Source organism: Narcine bancroftii, chromosome 5, assembly GCF_036971445.1.
Source record: "Narcine bancroftii isolate sNarBan1 chromosome 5, sNarBan1.hap1, whole genome shotgun sequence".
NCBI classification, from domain to species: Eukaryota; Metazoa; Chordata; class Chondrichthyes; order Torpediniformes; family Narcinidae; genus Narcine; species Narcine bancroftii.
Window position 1 is genome coordinate 15291746 of NC_091473.1, and position 15810 is coordinate 15307555.

At 40.7% G+C, this 15810-nt stretch overlaps 1 protein-coding gene across 3 annotated transcripts in view; it reads right to left on the reverse strand.

Annotated features, from left to right (window-relative positions):
• LOC138763159 (E3 ubiquitin-protein ligase RNF123) overlaps positions 1-15810 on the reverse strand; it is a 377998-nt gene that overhangs the window by 199755 nt on the left and 162433 nt on the right. For all 3 annotated transcript variants that reach the window (XM_069936874.1, XM_069936873.1, XM_069936875.1), the window contains exon 28: positions 11530-11604. In XM_069936874.1, coding sequence (XP_069792975.1) covers positions 11530-11604 — 75 coding nt within the window. The remainder of the gene's footprint in view (positions 1-11529; positions 11605-15810) is intronic.

The following is a 15810-nucleotide window of genomic DNA, read 5'->3' on the forward strand; positions in this document are numbered from 1 at the left end:
GCTCAGCTGGGCGCAAGCCAGCTGCCTGATGGAACATGGAAGACACCAGATGGAAGAATGGTTCTAAATAAAGAAATAACTCGCAATATTTTAAAACACCTGCATCATCAGAGCCACTGGGGCACCCAAGCCTTATGTGACACAGTGCTTCGAGAATATGTGTGTAAGGGAATCTACACCTTGGCCCAACAGGAGGTGCAGAACTGTCACCTATGCACAAAAATTAATAAGAAGATAATGAGGACAGGGACCATGGGAGGTCAACCATTAGCCATATGCCCTTTTCAAAGTATCCAGATCGACTTCACAGAGTTACCTCAAGTCCAAAGATGGAAGTATCTGTTGGTGGTAATAGGTCACTTTACCCGATGGGTGGAAGCCTTCCCAACAGTAAATGCTACAGCCTCTACAGTAGCTCGCCTCCTCCTAGAGCAGATAATCCCCAGATATGGTATAATGGATTCTATAGACTCAGACAGGGGTCCACATTTTTGTTCAAAAATCCAGCAATTGATTTGTAATGCATTGCAGGTCTCTTGGAAATTGCATACCCCTTGGCATCCACAAAGCTCAGGGAGGGTTGAACGTATGAATGGAATCCTAAAAATGCAATTGACAAAATTAATGGTGGAAACTAAAATGCCTTGGATAAAGTGTCTGCCCCTGGCTTTATTGAGAATTCGTACTCCCCCACGAAAAGATGTAGGGTTGTCCCCTTATGAAATGATGTTTGGGCTTCCCTTCTGGAGTACAGTTGAGGGGTGTCCCACCTTGGGGGAAGGGGATATATTTGTTAGGAACTATTTACAGGCACTGTCACGCTCTCTTACAGATTTACGAAAGAGAGGACTATTGGCACAAACACCGCCTCTAGACTTTTCTTTACACAAAGTGGAACCAGGAGACTGGATTCTCATCAAGACCTGGAAAACTGAAAAACTCCAGCCCCAGTGGGAAGGTCCATACCAAGTTCTCTTAACTACAGAGGCTGCAGCACGAACAAGAGAGAAGGGGTGGACGCACGCATCCAGATTTAAGGGACCTGTAGAGGCGCCTCAGGACCCTGATACGAACTCAGATTGGACTTGTGTTCCTGGAGAAAAACCTCTTACCTTGCGATTTCGCAGAAAGACTTGATTCACAATGTTATTGTTATGTTCTTTGATTTTTCTTAGTTTGCCTATGTCTTTATCAGGAGTGAAATGTAAGAAATGCAGAGACACAGTGGTCCTGTTTCAGGACCGCACTTGGGGAAGTAAGGAGGGTAATTTTATTTCCCATACCTCAGTTCCTGAGAAATGCTGGGCAGAAAATACCACCCAACATCCATATACCCCTTGTGTGGAAAGAGGAGGAAATACTATGGGTCATTATATACAGATTCCTAATACCACTCCTTTCCCTCTTGACAGTTGGTAGGGTGACTCAGGCCCACCATGCCCTGATGGACTCTGGTTTTGCATACACCAGCGTACTGTTCCAATGAGAAGTTGTGGGTCATCGGAGGTATTTTATTCCTCCTGCTTGTTTTGCCCTGTTTTATTCCCTGTCTACACAGCCTAGTGATTTCCATGGTCCAACAGGCTATGCAACCAGGGGAACTGGAAGACCCCGTTAGAATTTTACTTCAGCACGAAATTAATTTATCATGAGACGTTTCTCTTCCCCGAGTTAAAATCCCCATTCATATATATATATATATAATACACACATTTTAAAGAGAGAAAGGGGTGGATTGTTATAGATAGAGAATTTAGGTTAAAATGGCTTAAGTTAAAATGTGATGATTAATCATAAAAAGGGAAGCCAGAACGGACAGGGAGCTTACTAGCAGCCAAGGACAAAAAGTTCAGCTGGATATGTTTTTTAAACATATCTTTTCATGGTCATAGTGAGAGACATGCAGGAGACAAAAGATTGATAAGAAGGGTGAGAAACAGAATTTAGTGTATGTAGAGTTCGCAGCGTACGTAACGAACGTGATAATTAAAAATGCAGTTGTACTTAGAATGCTTTTGCAATACTAACCAATTAAAACAGTATTAATAAGAAGGGGAAGGGCAAACAACAAGGGTATAAAAATCAATGCACTGTATGTATCGGGGCTTAACTGGTGAGAAGCCAGTTGAGTCCAACTCTGCAGACTTGTAAATAAAGCTTGTCGTGTCATCAGTTTTAAAGAGACTCATGTGTGAGAAGTTTTATTTCTGACACCTGCATCAAAGAATCCTTAATATCTAAATGAGAGAGAGAGAAAGAGAGGAAGAGAGATGGGGTCAAAGGATTTTACTGTCTGAAGAAACCATGAAATAATAGTTGGAAAGGAATAATTTCCAGCCAGGAAATAGCAGTGCCAGATAATCCCAGATGCTTGCTCTGTACTGTACCCACAAACTGCACTCCACCCAGAGGGAGGAGACTCCCTCTTCTAATCTCATTTATCAGGGTTGAACTGGCAATAATTCAAGTCACTGAGACTGAAGGTTTATAGGTCATCAATCAGTTCAACCTACTCAGTGCAGAGAATAGAGTGTTTCCAGAAACGAGTGTAACCCTTTAATGAAACATTGAACCACTGGCAAATTTCTGCTTCAAGTGACTACACAAGGAGATGGAGTTTGCAGCTTATTTGGCAATCAAGTGTTTAAACTGCCAGCATGGAGTAGAAAAACGGGTAGTGTTCTTCCTTTGAATTGTTGTTTAGAGGTTCCCTAGGCAAGGATAATTAACAGTCTGTGAAGTTCACTGAGAATGTTTTAAAAATAGAAGCATGGAGATTGATAACAACTCTGGTGTAAGATAATGGACAATACCCCAATGAAACATTCTCTTTTAACTCCACTAAACAAAACAGCTATAAATTGAGAAAGAGAGCTCACATTATCAAGACCCAAGTTCTCAGAGGATTAATCAATTGGTAAATGGGCATCTGGTTATTGTAAGATAAGAAATAGTGCGTCCATTTTAAGCCATCTCCAATGGCACCTTGGACCCAAATGGCAGGCAGAAGAGCTGGTTGTTACTATGGTAACTAATAGTTGGAGGTCGAGGTTAAGACAATCCAGGAGATTGGACCTGATCACCCATTGCAGGTCGGGACTGGGACCCTTACATGAACTGACAAGGGGGATTAATTCCATATGTCCTAATACCTGACTGGATCAGTACCACAACTAAAATGCCATACAATTGGTGAAGTGGTTGGCCCACAGGAAAAATATGATGTATGTGATGTTATGTACAGTATACACTCTGACAATAAATTTGAACTTAAACACTTTTGATTTTGGAGTGGATAGTGGAGATTATTTGTGGCATCCAACACTCCACTTGCAAAGGGATGATGAGGCTTCGGCTTGCAGGAATTAAGGGGCTCCAACAGGTATGATAAGGGTGAGATTTACCATTGGTTTTCTTTTCAGTGGATAGTGCAGACAAGATGGCAGCTAGATTGTCCAGGGCTCAATCAGCAGGAGGTCAGGGAACCTTCTAATGTCCCTGATGACTATTGCTATGAGAAGGTCGTGCAGCTGCAGCTCCTGATGGACCAGGTCAAGGAGCTGGAGTTGCAGTTAGACATACATTTCAGTATGTTGAAGACATCATAGATAAGAGGTGATCTCACCGAAAGTGCAGACAGGGACCACATAGGAAGATAGTCTGAGAGGCAGGAACCTCCTGTGGCCAACCCCTCAGTAACAAATTGACTGTTTTGGATACACTTGGTTGATGACCTACAGAAAAAAAGTTGCAGCAGAGACGTCTTTGACTTCGAGTCTGGCTCTGAGACTCAGAGGGGGATGTCTGCATCATTGATGTCTACATCAAGGGATGTTAGTGGTCTTAGATTGTATCAGGGGGGATAAACCTCCAGGGCTAGACCAGGTGCATTTCAGAACATTTTGAAAGGCCAGGAAGGAAATTGTTGGAGCCTTGAAAGACATTTTTCATTCATCGCTGAGGGCAGAATTCCAGAGGACTTTAGGATGGTAGATATGGTGCTGTTGTTAAAAAGGTCTATATGGATTGTTAAAAAGGTTAATTAGTTACCACTCAGTCGGGGTAACTACAGAACGCCATACAAATGGTGAAGTGGTTGGCCCATTAGGCTGATGTCAGTGGTAGGGAAACTACTGGAGAAGATTCTGAGAGAGAGAGAATCGATCAACATTTGGATGGACAGGGGAAAATTAGGGAGAGATTAATGCGTGAGAAATCATGCCCTCACAATCTTGATAGATTTTTTTGAAGAGATGACAAAGTGGGCACATGAGGGCAAGGCAGTTGATGTTATTGATGTGTATTTTAGTAAAATATTTTGATAGGTCACATGTCAGTTTGTGTGGAAGGGTCAGGGCATGGAATAGGAAGCAACGATTAAAAAAAAATGGCTCAGAGATAGGATTAGGAGGGTGGTTGCAGAGAGCAATTTTTCGAGACTAGAGGACCGTGACCAGTGAGTGCCTCAGGGTACTGTACAAGAACCCTTGTTTTTTCTAATACACACAAATAATTTGGGATATTTGTGGCAAGGTAGGTTTGATGACAATATGAAAATATGTGCTCCAGTGGACAGTGAAGAAAGTTACCTGGATTTGTAACAGGATGTAGATCAGATGGGGAACTGGGCTGAAATATGCCATGTATAGTTCAACTCTGAGAAGTACTAAGTGCTACATTTAGGTAAATTAAATCAGAGCAGGATGAACTCTGTTAACAGCAGTGCCTGAAAGAATGTATTTGAGCAGAGGAATCTTGAGGTGCAGGATTGTTAATGAAGGCCACACATGCAGAGAAAGTGGGGAAGGGAGTGTTTGGGACACTTGCCCTCATTACTTGAAGCAGCGAATGCAAGTGGTTGGGACGACATGTTGAGGTTTACAAGACATTTGTGAGCCCAAACTTGGAATATTGTGTGTGGTTTTAATCACATAGCCACAGGAAGGAGATGATAAAGTTGGAAATGGTACAGAAGAGGTTTACAAATTTGAGGGAAGTAGAGTCGAGGTGAGAGACTGGAAAAACTATGTCTGTATTGGCAATTGAAGGGGAATGTTATTGAGTCTATAAAATCATGAGGGACATGGATAAGGTGAATAGTGACAGTATGTTTTAAAGAGTGAGTAAATCTAACACGAGAGCGTAGAACCATAAGGTGAGGGTGATGGGATTTGGAAGGGATGTGAGGGAACAGTTCTTCACTCAGAAGGTGGTGAGCACATGGAATGATCTGCCAGACAAAGTGGTGGAGGCAGGTACGTTAGCTTCCTTAAAGAAACACTTGGATAGCTCCATAGATACAATGGGATTGGAGGTGTGTGGGCTTAATGTGGGCAAGTGAGATTAAAGCAGGAGGGTGCGTTGTTCATTATGGACAAGCTGGGCTTGACAATCAATTTGGTCATATCTGGTTCACAAGAAACAGAGGGAATTGGTGGGAGATGGGCTTTGGAAACATGGAACAGCACTAGAATCTAAGACAAACACTCAGAAAGGAGGAGCCTGAATATGGGATTCACACCAAGCTGGTACATCTGAGACTGGAGTCAAATGGGAAAGTCTGCAGACACTGGTGTTGAGAGCAACTCCTTGACAAAGCTTAGGCCTGAAATGTTGGTTATCCTTTATTTCCTATGGATAATGCATGACCCGATAGTGTATTGTGCAAGTCTGAGATTTGTTGCCTTGTGTTGTGGTATGCTGTACAAACTTTAAGTGCTTGTACTATGAGTTTGAATAAAGTGAAAACTAGTTCACCAGTTGTCAGTGACATTCCCCTGATGAAATCAACAGAAGACATGATAACAATGTTAGCCTTGAAAACACATTCACATCTTCTGGTATGCCATAAGCATGTTTGCTTGCCCCTTCTACCACACTATTTTGTGGTCCCGGCTCAAGTCTTCTACTGGTACTCCAGCTCCAAGCATTTAAGCAGGGCTTGGAGCCTTACGGACCCTCACCAAAACTGTGATGGCTTTGCCCAGCCAAGAATATCTCCGAACCCTCAAGACTCATGGGCTGTCAAAGCTCACTATGTGGTTCAGGAAAGTTTTCACATTCAGTAAATATTCATTAACAAGAGACATCTTATAAAAGATTGCTTATTGTTTAACATTAGAAAAACATTTCTTAACATTTACAAACAGAAATTCAATTGCTATAATCAAGACTGTTATAAATAATAATAGAAGTGGGGATTTGTTTTTGCTCAGCAGCCAGTTGCTCTGGCTGATCTGAATAGGGTTGAACCTGGCACAGATCCAGCCTGACAGCAGAATCAGGTAGGTCAGGCTGGCTCACTGCACAGAGACATCCAGTCAAGCAGCAGAACAGATGCAGATGGCAGTGTCAAGGTAGAAGATGCCGCAAACTTCAGTGCATCCCACCAATAGCCGTACCTTTCTCTCTCCACCCCCACAGGCTTTTCACAGTGATCAGTCTCTCTGAGATTCCCTGGACCTCTCTTCCCTTCCCACCCACCCTTCCACTCCCTCAAGCACTTCAAATTAAAGTTTATTATCACCTGGATGTAGAACTCAAAACACTTATCTGGACCACAGTGCACATGCACACGCACACACACATGCACACACAAAATGCACAGCACGTAATCATCACATATACTGAGCACAGAAACACAATTTAAAATACATACAAATAGAAATATTTTGGGATGATTAACTCAGTTACAGATTACTGTTCTCAGCCTACGAAAGAAGCTATTTTCCAGCCTGGCAGTCCTGATTTTTGATGATCTTGTACCCCCTTCCTGATGGTAGTGGGTGAAAGATACTATGTGATGAATGTAAAGTCCATTATCATTCTTTGAGCCTTGCTCCTAGTGATTGTCATCAATAGAGGAAAGGAAGACCCCAGAGATCTACTCAGCCGTTTTTGATGATCCTCCACATTCACTTCTGGTCCCATGCCTTGCAGCTATAATGGCACACAATGATGCAGCCAGACAGGGCACCCTCAATTGTGCTCTTGTAAAAGGATGTCAAATAGCATCCGGTAGCCTTGCCCTCCTCAACCTCCTTAGGAAGTACAGATGCTTCTGCATCTTCCTGACGAATGAGGAGTTGTTGTGGGTCCAGGATAGGCCATCTGTTAATATATACAAGGATCTTTGTGCTCTCTACAACTGAGCCATTAACGTGTAATGGGGAGTGGCCGAACTTGATCCTCCTGAAGTCCACGATCATCTCCTTTGTCTTGTCTATATTGAGACTCAGATTATGGTTCTCACACTATTTGACAAGTCTTCCAACCTCCTATCTGTAAGCCAACTCATCATTGTTGCCAATGAGGTTGACTACTGTTAATCATCCGCAAATTTGAGGATCCTGTTTTAGCTGAATATGGCAGTGTAGTTGTGAGCCAGCAGTGTGAACAGTAGCAGGATGAGCTCACAATCCTGAGGTGCGGCAGTGCCGGCATGATGGGGCTTGAGATTTTGATGCCAACCTGGACTGACAATGTCCTTCCGATCAAGAAGTCTAGAACCCAGTTGCAGAGAGGGGTTTTGAGTCCCAGCGAGGACAGTTTATCTACCAGCCTCTGTGGTATGATTGTGTTGAATGCCAAGCTGAAGTAAATGAACAATATTCTGATGTATGAGGAATCATTCTCTAGGAAGATCAGGATAAAGAAATCAAGGATGTTTTAAAAATTATGGTGGAGCTGCTGGAGCCACTATAACAGCAGTGCTGCCACTGGTGCAGTCCCGCAGAAGTACAGCGCTCCTCCACAGGGTTCTACTGCCCAGTCCAACAATCTGTACAGGCTTTAAACGGCTTGTTAAAGGAGCTTACAGTGTTTTATTTTAAAATCCTGTGGCCGCAGGGTCTGGGACCAAGATGGTGCTGCCCTTATTCTGCAGTGGCCTCAAGGGGTGGCAGACACTGGGGAAGCAGAGGACTGGCACTAGGCACCAGTAATGAGGAGAACACATCCACCCCTGTTGAGAAGGAGAAGCAGAAGAGACTATCCCACAGGATGGTGACCCTGGCAGCGGACTAGTGAAGGGGTCTGTGGCTGAAGAACAGAGGTGGGCTGTTGGTAACTCTAGGAGAAGAACCCACTCGGACGGCGGACTGCTGGCCACTTGCAATCAAAGGACTCACACCAGAATGCGGATTACTGGTGATTGGCTCAAGATTGGGTAAAGGGGTACCAGGTATCAGAACCGGGATGCGAGAGGGTGCCAAAGGTGGGAAGAGCTCCCAAGGAGCCTTGGGCACTGAAGGTTTCCTGATCGTGTCAGAGGTTTGGATTTGGAGCCCGGGTTGCCAATGGCTTCAATTGAAGTCTGTGTGGCTGTAGACTCTATGTGAGTGCTGGATGCAAATCCACTGACGTGCACTCAGCGACTCTGAACAGACTCTCTTTTGCTTCTCTTTCTCTGACTGTAAGGGACACTGGGTAAATTTAAAATTTAGACATGCAGTACAGTAAGAGGCCTTTTTTGAGCCATGAACTGTGCTGCCCAATTACACCCAATTCTGTGTAATTTTCTGTGCTGTAGTGTTCTATGGTTCTAATTAACCTACATCCCTAGTATGTTTTGAAGGGTGGGAGGAAACCAGAGCCTCCAGAAAACCCCACACACACACAAGGAGAACGTATAAACTCCTTACAAACAGCGGGGGAGTCGAACCCCAGTCCCAATCACTGGTGCCGTAACAGCATTGCACTAACCGCTACGCTAACCGTGCCGTCCTCAATTTCTCCTGATGGTGAATCTTTGTCTGCTTTACAGTAGATTAAATGCAATTTTGTGTAATATTACATCTGTTTTATTACATAATAATAAAAGAATCTTGAATATTGGAGATTCAAGGCTACAGCATCATCCGTGGACTAGTTTAAACAGGGGGACAACTGGAATGGGTCAAATGTCACTGCAAGGTGTGATTTGATGCATTCTTTTACAAGTCACTCAAAGCAATTCATGAACGTCGAGTTTAGTGCCATTAGTCCAGTTACCATCACTCTCTTGAGCATCGGGATGGTGGCTGCCTTGAGTCCTATGGGAACAGTGGACAGCTGCATTGAGATGTTGAAGATGTTCATTATGACCTTCGTAAGCTGGGCTGCACAGTCCTTTATACCGACCAAGTGTGTTGCCTGGTCTTGCTGCTTTGCATGGGTTCACCCTGGATAGGATGTTTTTTATTTCAGCCACAGCTATGCAGTGTGACTCGAGGCTTTCTTTGATGTCACATTGTTTTTCCTCATGCACTCAACCTCAAAGCATCATTGTTCCCGACCACAGGGTGGATTTATAATTAGTTATGGTTTGAATAAAGTGCCACATGCGCCTTGTGTTGCCATTGTCATACAGATGTCTATAGATTCTCTGTGCGTACCCACGCTTTGCCTTCCTAATTGCATGGGAGAGTTCACCCGTTGTTGATAATCAACACCATCTTGTCACCCGACCTGAAGGCAGCACCACAAGCTTTGAACCTCCATATCTAACCGTGGTTTCTGATTTTCCCTGGCTGAGTAGCATTTGATTACGGTAACATCCTCAATGCACTTACTGATGTAGCTAGTCACTGAGCTTGGATGCACAATAATGTTGACGTGACGATTGGAGATGGTCACCTCCCTTAATGCACTTCTGCCCATGCTTTTGAAGCAGTCCAGCAGTGGTGCTGTGGCTTCCTCTGGCCAAGTCCTGATCTCCCCATGAAATGATTTGACTCATTCTATGCAGGGATTAGCAAAATGGATATGTGGTTTGAATATTCAAGGTGGAGATAGGGATCAACCTATCTGTTCAAGAGACATTTGTGTGGGCAAGATTAAAGATATTCTCTCCTTTCTCTGCTGTAACTACATCTCCTTTCTTACCTCCATCCAGGGTCACAAACTGACCTTCTAGGTGAGGCAGAGCTTCACCTGCACATCGTCAGACCTGATCCACTGTATTCGGTATGCCTGTGTGGCCTCCTCTACATTGGTGAGACAAAATGCAGACTAGGTGACTGCTTCGTTGAACGTCTCCACTCTGTGTGTGGGTCGAAACTTCTTGAAACCAACCGTTTCAACTCCCCCAACCAATATATCGGTCCTTCACTTCATTCAATGTTAGAGTGGGAGCAAATGTAAATTTTAGGGACAACACATATTTCTCCTTGGCAGCCCCAAACCCAATGGCATAAAAACCATTGATTTTATTCAATTTTAGGTAATCCAGACTCCAAGCTGGTTCTCCAATTTCCCTCTTCTTTATCTATTCTTCTTTCTCTAACCTTTCTTCCCCATTCCCCTTCCAAGACAGCTCTCCCTCTACTCTCCCTACTTCTGTCATCAATCATCTCTGGGCTTTTTTCCTCTTTATGTACATAATATCACCCACTTTTGGGTCCAGACCCAAAACATCAACTGACCATTTCTACCCACAGATGTTGCCTGACCATCTAAATTCATCCAGCAGCTCGTTGTTTGCTTGTTGCTTGCTGCTGGCATTAATCTGATGCCTGCAACAGAAACCAGGCCTCCCAGGCAAGTCCTGGTATAATTTCTGGCACTGAGGGAGAAGACCTGCCACATTCAGACAACCCTTCTGCTGATTTGCTCTAATCATTTTTAAATATGCAACATTTTAAAATTATTGGTGACTCCTTTGAGCTGCCTGCAAAAAGCATTGGGAGTGACCACAGTTAAAGTTTTGACTCTCAGTTCATTTAAATCATACAGCTGCAGCATGGAATCTCCCAATCATGCCTGAACCTGAATTCATTGCACCAGACAGCATTAACATGGACTTCTCCAGTTTCCCTGAGGCCACCCCCTCTCCCTCGCTTCCCCACCCGTTTCCTTTCCTGGAGCTATCCATCCCCCTCCCTCTCCATTCAGAGAGGTATCCCCTCCCCCATCACCTCAGCTTTTTGTCGTGTGTCCTCCTAGCCATATGCCTGTGAGCCTGTGCTCCTATACCACCCCTCTCCCCATTATTTTATTCAGGTGCCTTCCTGCCTTTTGCTCATACCTCGATGAAGCACTCAGGCCTGAAATATTAGTTATGTATCTTTGCCTCATGAAGAACGCTGCGTGACTTGCTGAGTTTCTCCAGCAATTTAGTGTAAACTATAATCACAGTGTCTGCAGACTTACTTGTTTAGCCCAACTTCATAGCACCAGACACAGAGTTTTAACTTTAAATTCAGTTTTACTTTGTTAACTGAAAATGAAAATGGCTTATCCTGGGAAGGGTAAGAATTTCCCTTTTGGGAAATGAAACAGTAGCCAACGCAAGCAATTCAGAGATGAGCAGAATCTTCTCTTCCATCCCATAGTTTATACTGTGAACAAAAAATTTCCTCATCCCATAGCCTGCAACCTGGTGTGAAACATCCTGAAATGAGCGCCAGCTATAGCTTGTGTACCGAGCAATTCAGACAACTGAGTGCAATTAGCTCGTATGAGTTTGGTCCTTTTCATTCCAGTGGTCTTGACCAATTTCACCCCAAGGATTGTACTGAATCAAGCAAGGCCTGACCTACAATACCTCACCTGTGCCCACGATTCTAGAGTCAGCGAAGTGCTTGGCAAGGATGGCAGCTAGGCGGCTCAGTGTCTCCTGATATCCTGTGGAGAAAGATAGGAATTGTTCTCAGAAGAATCAGAGGGGAGCTCAGAGAAGCATTTAACATTATGAAAGGGATAAATAAGATTGAGTTAAGTTGTTCCCATTGGTAGGTGAAACTAGAACTAGGGGACAGAGCCTCAATATTCATGGGGAGTAGATTTAGGATGCAGATGAGAAGGAACTGCTTTTCTCAGAGAGGAGTTAATCTGTAGAATTTTCTGTCTGGGGAAGCAGTAGAGACCACTTCATTAAATATATTTGGATAGATTTTTACATTGTAAGGGAATTAAGGGTTATGGGGGAAAGACAGGTATGTAGAGATGTCCATGACCAGATCAGCTAGAAAAATGCTGGCAGATCCTTGTGGAATGTATGTCACTTCCCTCCACGAGTGCCAGAATCTTGAGGATCCATCAGAAATGTGCTGGAAATTGAAAATCTGGACTTCCTGATGTGCATTTGCAGGTATTTCATATCTCTGCAATGCTAGTGGCTGCTGCAGGGAGACTGAGAAGCACCAACCTCCTACATTCCACTAAGACTGGGGTGTGTACCTCCCAGACCTGCATCGTGTTAGAGATGGCATCAGTGACTATTCATTTCAAGGCACAGAAATACTGCACTAGGAAAGAGAGCTTTGATAATGTACACATTTTGTATTAATTGTATTTACTTAAACATTTTAATTATTTGAAATCTTTTAGGGTTATTCTTTAACCAATTAAAGTTTTATGAAGGGTGGCACAGTTTTTTTTAATACTTTATTTAAAATTTTAAATGTACAATGTATAACCCTCCTGCCCCTCCCCCCAAACCCCATCCCCACCAATATCCCACCCCCAAGGACCCCAAAGAAAGAAAATGGAAATTTAACATCAAAAATACAGTAAACCACCATGGATCAAAGCAACACCACCATGATGAGCTTCAGGGAATTTAAAATTTTAAACCCATATAGTTAAAATAAGGGCTCCATACTTTAGAAAAAAAAAGATAATTATCACGTAAATTATACATTATTTTTTCCAAAGGAATACACGCCCTCAATTCCCTATGCCACCTCTGCAAACCCGAATCAATCTAATTTTTTCAAGTAATAGCTATATGTTTCCTTGCTACTGCCAATGCCAACCTTAAAAACACAATTTGATACTTAGTCAACCTCAAAATCAAACTCAACCTTTGAACATTACCTAATAAAAACAATGTTGGGTCCATTGGTAACTGAATCTTTAAAACTTTCTCTAAAAATTCCTTTAAGCAGTCTCCAAAAAAGTTGAACCTTATCACATAATCAAGTCAAATGTAAAAAAAACATCTTAAACAAAAATCTGAAGAACTTAAATTACATTTCTTCAATTTCTGAGGAGTTAAGTACAATTAATGCAAAAAATTATAATGAACTTACCTATATCAAACACTAATAATCATAGACATACTATCCTTACAAATTAGATCTCCAATCATCATGGTCGTTTGCAATTCCCAAACCCTCTTCCCATTTCAATCTCAATTTATGAATATCCAATTTAGGCATTTTACATTGTAACAGTTCATACATTTCAGAAATAAATTTCTTTTTACAATCTTCCGCAAGTAAAGTTTCAAAATTTTGTTGTCTTGGTAATCTCAAAATATGCCCAAAATTATCCAATGGCAACACTTTAACTTGATAATAACAAAAAGAGTATCATTTGGAATTTCATATTTTTCTTTCTTTCTCTGAAAAGAAATAAAATAACCAGCTTCAAAAATCTTGTATTGTTTTAATTCCTTTCTGATTCCATATTTTCAAAAACTGATTATTAAGAGTAAAAGAAAAAAAGTTTATTCTGATATAGAGGTTTTTACTGAAATTTTCACCTTGCTACTTATCTCATCATTTATTTTTTTACATAATTCAATTAAGTGTCTCAAAATTGGTGGACCATTATTAAAAATTAATAACTTAGTATTCCATTTATAAATAGTCATACTTTTCTCACCAATATTAGACAATTCGATATTAGCCCATACTAACGAATTATCCAAATCAAACATTCAATTAACAATCCTCAGATGTGCTGCTTTATAATAATTTTGAAAATTTGGAAACTGCAAACCTCCCAGTTCATATTTCCAAGTTAATTTTTTGTAAAGAAACCCTTGCCATTTTACCTCTCCACAAGAGATAAAACTCTTATTATAGAGTTTAAATCTTTATAAACTTTTAAAGTAACCTTACAAGGAATTGATTGAAAAAGATACTGAATTTTAGGAAAAACATTCATCTTAATACAATTAACCCTACCTATTAATGTTATATGTCAATCTTTCCATCTATTTAAATCCTCTAATTTTATCAAATAAAGGTAAATAATTAAGTTTATATACATGATCTAACTGATTATCAATTTTAATACCTAAATATTTGATCTGACCATTTAAATCGAACAATTTTCATACACCAACAGCTAATGGCAAAATTTCACTTTATTATCCCAATTAATCTTATAATCTGATATTTGTCCATATTGTTCAATCTCTCATATCACCTTAATGATTTTTGTGGTTCTGTTAAGTAAATCAAAACATAATCAGCAAAAATAAATTAATCTTAAATTCCTCAGAGCTAATTCTAATACCCTTAATACTATTATCTGTCTTATCAATTGTGCTATAGGTTCAATAGGTAATACAAATAATGCCGGGGACAAAGGACATCCTTATCGAGTAGATCTCCCTAAGAATAAAGATGGTAATACTTTGCCATTTGTCACCACTCTAGTAGAAGGATTTTTTATATAAAGATTTAATCCAACTAATAAAAATTGGTCCAAACCTAAATTTTTCCAGTACTTTAAATTTAAAAAACCCATTCCAACCTATGAAATGCCTTTTCAGCATCTAATGATAAAACCATTGGCAAATTGGATTTCTTCTGAGAAATATTAATTAAATTAATTATCTGCAGAATAACAATTCTTAATAAATCCAGCCTGATCTAAATGAATTAACTTGGTAAATAATTAGTCAACCTGCTTGCTAAAACCTTAGCTACAATTTTATAATCAACATTTAATAAAGAAATAGGTCATTATTTGGTATAATTTTTATAATAGCATTAGAAAAGGAATCCAGTAAAGAATGAACCTCCATTGCTTGTTTCAAAACATCCATCAAAAGGGGCATTAATAAATCTTGAATTTTTTACATAAAATTCCAATGTAAATCCATCTTCATCAGAGATTTCCCATTTGGCATAGCTTTAAGTGTTTCTATAATCTCTCTAAATGTGAACGGAAAATCCAATTCCTCATGTTCTTGATTATTCAGAAAGGGTAACAGAAGTTGAGATAAAATGTCATTAGTTTTAGCGTTATCATTTTCAACTTCAGATATATACAATTTCTTATGAAACTCCTTTAAAAGCTTCAATTATATATTGAGATTTATATGTAATTTTTGAACCTTTCCTAATAGCATTAATTGTTCTAGAAACCTGTTGTGTTTTTAATTGCCAAGCCAATACTTTATGGGCTTTCTCCCATAATTCATAGTATTTTTGTCTAGTTCTTTGCAACAATTTCTCCGTTTTGTATGTCAGCAATGAGTTATAATGCATTTTTAAAATTAATTAATTGTATCTTTTTATTCTCTGTCAATTTCTTCTGCGCATCTTTCTCTAAATTCTCTATCTTCTCTAATTTTTCAGCTTCCCTTGAATACTGTTTCTTAATTTTAATCAAGAAACAAATACTTTAAAGCATCCCACAAAATAAATTTATGGTCAACCAAGTCAACATTTATTCTCAAATAACCATATACAATCAGATAACAATTACAGTATGAAACTGGCCATGTCGGCCCCTCTAGTCCGCACCGATTTGAGTGATCTCCTCTAGTCCCACCTACTTGCTCCCTGACCATAACCCTCCAATCCCCTCACATCCATGCACTAATCCAACCTTCTCTTAAATGACAAAATTGACCCTGCTGCAACCACCTCTTCCGGAAGGTCATTTCACTCAGCCACCATTCTCTGAGTGAAGAAGCTTCACAGAGGATGAAAAAGTTACTTCTAAACATTTTCCCCCTAACCCTTAACTTATGACCCCTTGTTCCAATCTCTCCTACCCTCAAGGGGAAGAGTCTATTCACATCTACTCAATCTAGCCCCCTCATAATTTTAAATACCTCTATCAAATCCCCCCTCAACTTTCTAC